Below are 8,345 nucleotides of genomic sequence, written 5' to 3' on the forward strand. Positions count from 1 at the left end.
TGGCACTGTAAAAAAAAAGAACTCCAAGTATCACTTGGAATACTAACAACACGACAGAAATAAAGTATTATTTATTAGAAATATTATACATCACACACTTTGATATTATGATTGAATATATATCTTTGTTAGCATGTCACCTCCTGACAGTGCTTAGTCTGCTCTTTACAGAAACAAGGCCACAGATGTCACCGAGCACATTCCACTGGTTGTTAAGATTAGTGAGCTGCTAGGGATGCCACAAAGTGAAAAAGATACCAACCCAGGTCAGAGGAGAAAAATATCCAGTGAGAATGGGCAAATGTTGGTATTAAAAAGACTTTTAAAAAGGTTACCGGGTTAGCCTGTGCTGCGTGGTACTGAAGCTTTGGAATAAGATTAGTTCTTGGATTTGGCAAATAGGTTTTAATTTAAGAACAAGCGAGAGGAGAACAAGTCAAGGGAGTGTGCATTTGCCTGGTTCCCCAGAATATTATCTCAGCAGTGCAGGGGCCCAGGTGAAATTCAAGTCAGTCAACTGAAATTCAAGTCTCTATAATTCACAATGCAGAGAACTCCAGACTTGTCCATGTCCTAAAGAAATTCCTCCTCTCTGCTGGGTCTTGCATTTTGTAGTTGTGTATTATATAAAAACTACAAAATGAGGGGGGGGAAAAGTCCTTATAACACTCAACACTCCAATAATTTTGAACAACTATTGGACTGCCAAAGGAACAAACAGATATGTCCTGGAGAAAGTGCTGTTAGTGTTCCATGGAGGCAAAGATGATGAAGCTGCATCTCACATAGTTGCAGGACGTCATGCTTGGGACGGTGGAGGAGTGAAGGAGAGGGAGACCCTGAGTCAAGTGAAGTGACACAGTGTCTGTAGCAATGGGCGTGAGGCTGGCACAGGACAGGATTCAGATCTGTTGTTCACAGAGTCACTATAAGTTGTACCCGACTCGATGGCACCTGAAAACAACATCTGGTCATCAAATGACTAGAGAGGGTGAGATGGGAAACCAGGGAGGGCGCAATCTACCAAGGGGTAGAAAACAGAAGAGGCTGCCTTGTTTTATCAGTCCATCAAGTTGTCACTTTCATCTTGGGCTCTGAAAGGAGCCCTGGTAGTGCAGTTTTTTAGGCATTCAATTGCTACATGAAGGTCAGCAGTTCAAACCCACCAGCCACCTATCAGGAGAAAGACGGGCCTGGACCACCATGAAGATTACAGCTTTAGGCAGTTCTGCTCTGTCCCAGAGGGCTGTTTTGAGTCAGAACTGACTCCATAGCAATGTGATTTTGTACTGAATGCTCTAACAGAAGGAACTAAACAATGTAATCAAGTGTGGCTCAGCCAGGGCTAGGGGCGGAGCAAAAGTTGATCTAAGGGCAGACCCCTCTTAGCTTGCAACTTCACATGCAACCAGACACACTTTCCAGTTGAGAGCTGCCAGCTGCTGAAGGCATCAATCCCTGTCCCAAGACCCCAGCAGGGTCTGCCTTGCAACAGAGCTTGCCTTCCTCAGAGCATGAGGTGGTCCAAGTACTTCCTTGAGTTATGAAAAATAACACTGCATGTGGCATTGCTTTCCTCTGCTACTTCCCCTTTTTTTTCGCTTCAGGTAGCAGGACATACACGAGAACAGGAGAGCTGGGCCTTCGGCAGCAGTGTGCTTTTAGGGGGATATATAGCTCTGCCCAGAGCTCCTCCTAAGGAATCACCAAAATCATCTCTGAGGACCTCCTGTGAGACTGCGTCAGTGGGAAACCTCCCCCAGGTATAGAAGCCCTCCACTGCCTTGCCCCACAAACCCCCACACCTGAACCCAAATACAGGGACACTGCCCTCTCCATGCCTGTGTTCAAGGTGAGCAAAGTAGGCTCAAGGAGATGATGCAAATTACCAGGTAGTCAACAAAAGAAATCACTTTCACTTGCATGCCTCTAACCGGAAGGAGCAAGCTTGGCCAGAGGTGCCTCAAACCCCTGTTTAAGAACAAAGAGGTCCTTTATGTAATTATTGTCATCAAAAAGCTGTGTCTGTGGGCACAGTGAAAAGTGCTCTTCTGGAGGTTCATGAGGGTCATGGGCCCCACCTGTCCAGAGTTTGGAAATGCAGAGTGTAACCTGTTCCTGTTTAGACATCTGGATTCACTCACCCTGGCAGGCTCTGGAGTGTTCTTACAAGATTCTGCTATAGAGCCAGATCCACCACCAGGGTAAGATACGAGGACCTCCTCCCCTCGGTCAATGGAGAGCTGAGACAGAGGGTGGACCAGCCCACAGAGCTCAACTGCTGGTGTGCAGGGGGAGATCACAAAGCAGATTCATTCCTCTCCGGGGGGGCCTGGCTGAACTCTGTACTTGGGCTGAGATTAGCAACCACAAATTTACTGCATGTAGCAGTGGCAGGACTGCAATTCTCAGTGGTTTGCTTACTGCAGGATGAACCTTTTCCAGAGAGACATTGACAGAATTATTTGGTGTCTAACTCAGCAATATGACCCACACACTTAGCTAAGCTGTAAATGTGAATGGCACCATTAGTGGCTGCGCAACACACAGTCAAGTGAGGACACGAAGCCACCCAGGGGTTTCCGACAAGGGGGCTGTGTTGGGGAGGGCAGGATGTTTGTTAAGTAAACAGAGAAGTTGGAGGAAAATGGCATTTTCCTTTGTCCAGGAAACATAAAAAGGTCTGATAAATTCTCCAGCTAGGGAAATTAAGGGTCAAAACACTGGAGAAACTGCTCATTATTTCACAAAATCCACACCTTTAACCTGTTTAGTTGTGCCAAGTGTAAATACTTGAACTATAATTTTAAAAACAAAAACAAACTTGGGAAAACCACACGTGGTTCACTGCACACAGACCCCCGTGTGGAAAGGCTGTGGGTTTGAGCATGTGAGGCGTGGCAGCAACGTGCAGTTCCTGCAGCTTCCTTTTGGCGTGTAAACACCTCATTCATCCGCAGCCGTGTGGGGGTGTGACAGATGCCTGTCTCCACTCACATGGCCCACAGCCAGCAAGGATGCAGTTCAGTCCCTGAACACTGGGCTGTTACCCAGTGGCTCATCTGCATTCTCACATACACACTTCACTTTTCATTCACATAGTCAAGCAAGTGACTGTGAGATCTAAAATATGTAATCAAGTTCTAAGCATTCTAATTGGTACCCAGAACTTAAGCACATTTCATTTACTCTTCCTTGCCAATATGTTTCCAGGCTGCTGAGGAGCAAATGGGTTTTTTTTGGGTTTTCTGTTCGAGGTGTTTTTTTCTTCCCCACTGTAGGGTGGTGCTGTGGTGGTGGAAGGGCAAAGTTTTTATAATGACAAGAGCCAGATTTTTATTGGAGAAAAGTCCTGACTGAGAAGAAGTTGCTGCGCTAGGGACAACTGTCTCAGGTGTCTGTGGAAGCTATGGGCTCAGTGACCCGTGTGATGGGAGAGGGTGCACTGGCTCTCACAGAGTAAAAGCCCAGTGCTAGAGGGAGGCTGTGCTCTGAGGAATGGACCCCGATATGTGCTGAGCTTTTGGATTTGAGTTGGGGACATGGCCTTGCTGTTTCCTGCGCTGTGTCCTCTCTGACTGAGCTTGTCAGAATCACCAACGAGTCCTCCTTTGAAATCCAGAGGGTGGGGAAATAGAGCAGGATCTGTGGAAAGTGACTGATGCTTCTGGGCCAGATGGTGGCTTCTGCCCTTAGACCCTCTGGATTCACGTCTCAAAGTACTTGTAGATCTGGGCCACATACTGCATCACGCTCTGCCAGTCTGGCCGGTCCGTGTAGAGTATTTCGCTGAGCTCCTGCAGTGAGAGGAGAGGGGAAGGTTATGTTACACGGGAGAACAAGCTGAAGGAGTCATCATGGGACCCTGCCTCAAGGGGCTGCAACCCCAGCCAGGGCTTACACTGCCAAGAAACTCCCACCAAAACAAACATGCAGCAGAAAGGCAGTTTGGCATTTCCTCAAAAAGCTTAACAGAAATCCCATATGATCCTGATATAGTACTAGCAGGAATATACCCCAAGGAAAACAGAACTGAGACACAAACAGTTGTACACCTATGTTCCCCAAAGTACTATTCACAATGAAAAGAAAAAGGAACAGTTCAAATGTTCATCAGCAAATGACTGATGATTAAGAAATTATGGCACATTCACACAATGGAATACTATGCAGCCCTCAGGGAACTGATTTTGTAAAATACATGGGAGAGGCTAGAGAGTATTATGTTAAATGAATTAACTTGGTCTCATAAGGACAAATACTGCATAGGACCATTATTGTAAAAATAGAAGGATAATTAGTAAGATGTGTATAAAAGTCCAAAAGGAGAAGGGGAGTGGGGCAGGGGGGCAGATGATGGGGGTCTGTGTCTGTAAGAATCACTAGGATGACAGCCGCTGGGCAGAGAAAGGGGTGAAAGAGTTAGGAAAGATCCAATGGAGACCTAAAAAGATTGAGTAATAGTAGGCAGAGATCAATGGTGACTAATTTTATAAAACACAATGCATATGAATTATTGAAACACAATGGAAATGAAGGAATGTATGAAAAAAATGTACATAAATGAAACACAATGTACACAAATTTTGTATGCAAACCAATAGAAAAGAGGGGGGGAAAGGGCAAAGACCAAGACTATGGTAAATGTGATTCAAAGGCCAAGTAAGTTATGGTAGTGCAGTCTGAACTGACTCACAGCTGACTCTCCAGTGGGTTTTGGATACTGTAAATGGCATGAGAGTTCCTTTCTTCATCTCTTCCAATGCAGTGTTCATTATCTATGCACTTTTGTCTTATTCTCCTCCCAATCCCCCATGTTAGTCCAGCTTTATAACAGTGGTGCTATGTAGTATTTGTCCTTTTGTGACTGAGATATTTCACTCAGCACAATGTCCTTCAGGATCACACATGTTGCATAATATTTTACAAGTTCATTGTTTTTCAGTGCTGTGTAATATTCCATTGTATGAATATGGCATAGTTTTTCTATCCATTCATTTGTTGCTGGGCACTTGGCTTGCTTCCATCTCTTTGCCATGATTAGGCATTATACGTGTGACGACAGTACAGAATAAGAGGTACGTTGCAAAGAGGATTGGAGGAAGGGGAAGGGAGGAGAGAGATAATTGTGCAACAATGAATGAATTTTTTAAATTTTTTTTTTTTAGAAAAAGTGAAGTGGGTGAGGTGGAAGGGAGAGGGGGAATGTGCAAAAATGAATAAATGAAACTCCAACTTTTTCTGTAAACTTTTTTAAAAAATCACAAAATAAAAATGACATAGGAGGAGACTGTCCAACCTTCTTTCTCTCACAGAGCTGCTGATAGATTCAGGCAGCACAACTGCCTATGGACTATGCCACCAGAGCCCGCTAAGTTTCCCCTTCCTATGTATTTGGGAATACTATCTCTTTTCTAGAAAACCCAAGATAGGATATTCTGCCTCTTAAATTTTTAACAGCAAAATAGCAATTTTAAAAAGTTTTGCAAACAGAAATATTTCATTATTCTGACACCATAAAGCATTTTTCATGTTCTAAATTACATTAGGATGACACTTTCCCCCACCCTAGTTGACAGAGCTGTTATGTACTCCGGGCCCATTTTACATTAACATTTTTCACACACAGTTTTCCATGGCACTAACACTGTTTTGATGGCTAACTCCAGGGGACACACACAGTCTAAGGGAACTGTTGTCTTAACACAGACTTTCTTAACATAAAGTTGAAAGAATGACATTTTTACAAAATTCTTGAATCAATTTAAAATGCAACTCTTTTTCGTTAGCACGACTATTTAATAACTCTAGTATCTAAAGTTTTCAGTTTTGTTTGGTCCCTGCAATTTAATTAGACAACACACAAACATATGATGGAGGCCAGAAAGAGCCAGGAAGGATGAATGTCTGGTACAGGCTCAGCCAAGCTTTTCAAAGGTTATGCCACTGAATCTATTTAATCATCAGCTTTGGAGTTGAATTTTAATTGCTTTGTGGCCATAAAAAAACAAATGGAAAGGACCCTGATGTTAAACAAGAGACCATGTGAAGTAAGAATGAGCTTAGTACATCTGCTATAAGGCAGTGAAACAGCGAGCTGAGTTCTGATAATCACTCATTTATCTTGTTTCACCAGCAACTAAATATACTTCATTGACTTTGCTCCCTAGATATGAGAAAAAGAAAAGAAGAAGAAAGAAAAGAACTATCAGCATATTATTATTGTTAGTCATGGGGAAAAAAATCCAAGTAGCATTCTATGTAGAAAAACCCAGAGTGATTTAAAAATTATCCCCCCCGCCCCCCAGAATACAAGGATAAAGACTTCTTCTACCCAGAATTCTGTATTCTGGCACAAAGGCTGTTGTACCAAAAGGTAAACTTTATAATATAGTTCTTGCTTCAAATGGACAAAAATGCATTTTGACAATTTTAAACAAAATCATATAGCATCTGCTATGTAAGATGCTTTGGGAGACCAGCATATGGATACAGCTATTATGAGTATAAACACAACTCATTACCTTTTACACTATGAAAGTGATCTCGTTTTTCCTCACCTTTTCATCTCCAGTGTAGTAGATCATATGATTGTCTGATTAAAAATGTCCCATGATAATCGATCTCATTTTGCTAATATCTAGTACGTCAATATTTATGTGTTCCATTTATTTCTTAACAATGTCCAGTTTTCCTATATTCATGCTTCTTACTTTCCATGTTCCAATCATTAGTTTCTGCTTACAACTGTTGCTTGTAGTTCCATATTTGAGGGATCAGTCTTAGTTGCCATGTCTGTTAGTCTACTCTAAATGTGCTCTACTGTATATACTATGAACAAAATATTGGAACCCTGTTCTATCCTGCACCATTTTTACACTTCCTGACACACAAAAGCCCACTGCAGCAGTTACTGTGTCAATCCACCTGGTTGTCATTCTCCCTCTTCTTCTTTGACCCTCCACCCTTCCGAACAGCATCATGTTGTTCTCCAAGGAATAGCCCCTCCTGGCAAGCTGTCCAAAGTATGTGAGGCAAAGCTTCATCATTCTTGCTTCCAAAGAGCATTCCAGTTGCACCCTCTCCAAGACATGTGTGTTCATCCTCTTGGCCATCTGTAGGATGTTCAGTGCTCTTCTCCAACACCACAGCTCAAAGACTTCAATTCTTTTTCTATCATCTTTATTTATTGTCCAGCTCTCAGATGCATAGCTAAGAATCAGAAAGATCATAGCCTACACTACTTTCAAGGAAAGACAGACTACCAGACAGAAATTCAACAAAGATACTGCAGAATAAAATCTCACAATTAACCAGTTCTATCTTATAGACATATACAGACTAATGTACCTCCAAAAGATCATTATACATTCTTTTCCAGTGTATAAGGGACATTCTTCAGGATAGATAATATTTTACATCACAAAGCAAGCCTAAATAAATTAAAAACATAGAAGTAATAAAAACTTTTTTCAGACCACAGTGCTAAAAAACTAGAAATCAATAAGAGCCAGAGGACAAAGAAGGAAAAAAATCCCACATACATTTGTAAGTTGAACAATGCCATGCTTGAACATGAGTGGGTAATAGAAGAAATAGAAAAAGAAATTTAAAAATTTCTTGAAACAAATGAGAATGTAAGCGCAACTTACCAAAATCTCTGGGATTCAGTAAACGGAATACTTAGAGACCAATTCATAGCAATAAGCACACACATCAAAAAGAAGGAAAAATAATAACATTATTTAACTCAACATCTCCAACAAATAGAAAAATAACAGCAAATAATCCTGACAACTTCTAAAAGAAAGAAAATGATAAAAACCAGGGCAGAAAGAAATGCAATAGAAAACCAACAAACGTTGAAACTATCAACAAGACAAGGAACTGGTTCTCTGAAAAGATCAGTAAAATTGACAAGCCACTAGCAAAGGTAACAAAAGAAAAGAAAGAAAAGACACAGATAATCTGAATAAGAGATGGAAGGGGTAATGTCACAACAGAACCAACCGAAATAAAAAGGTTAACATTAGAACATTATGGAAAAACTATACTCAAACAAATTTTTAGAAACTCACAACCTACACAAATTAACACAGACTGAAGTAAAACACCTGAACAGATCCATTACAAAAGAAGATATTGAACAGGCCAGGAGACATTCAGATGGCCAACAAGCACATGAAGAAATGTTCAAAATCCCTAGTTCTGAGAGAGATGCAAATCAAGACAACTATGAGATATCATCTCACCCCAGTAAGACTAGCATAATTTAACAGAACAGCAAGCAACAAATGCTGGCGAGGCTGTGGAGAGACTGGAACCCTTATTCACGGTTGGTGGGA

At 41.6% G+C, this 8,345-nt stretch overlaps 1 protein-coding gene across 2 annotated transcripts in view; it reads right to left on the minus strand.

Annotated features, from left to right (window-relative positions):
• Positions 1-3,707: 3,707 nt before the first annotated feature.
• Positions 3,708-8,345, minus strand: part of SPECC1 (sperm antigen with calponin homology and coiled-coil domains 1) — a 291,889-nt gene continuing 287,251 nt past the window's right edge. For both annotated transcript variants that reach the window (XM_006901390.1, XM_006901389.1), the window contains one exon: positions 3,708-3,797. In XM_006901390.1, coding sequence (XP_006901452.1) covers positions 3,708-3,797 — 90 coding nt within the window. The remainder of the gene's footprint in view (positions 3,798-8,345) is intronic.

Source organism: Elephantulus edwardii, unplaced genomic scaffold (genome assembly GCF_000299155.1).
Source record: "Elephantulus edwardii isolate Elephantulus edwardi_28Jun2011 unplaced genomic scaffold, EleEdw1.0 scaffold00324, whole genome shotgun sequence".
NCBI classification, from domain to species: domain Eukaryota; kingdom Metazoa; phylum Chordata; class Mammalia; order Macroscelidea; family Macroscelididae; genus Elephantulus; species Elephantulus edwardii.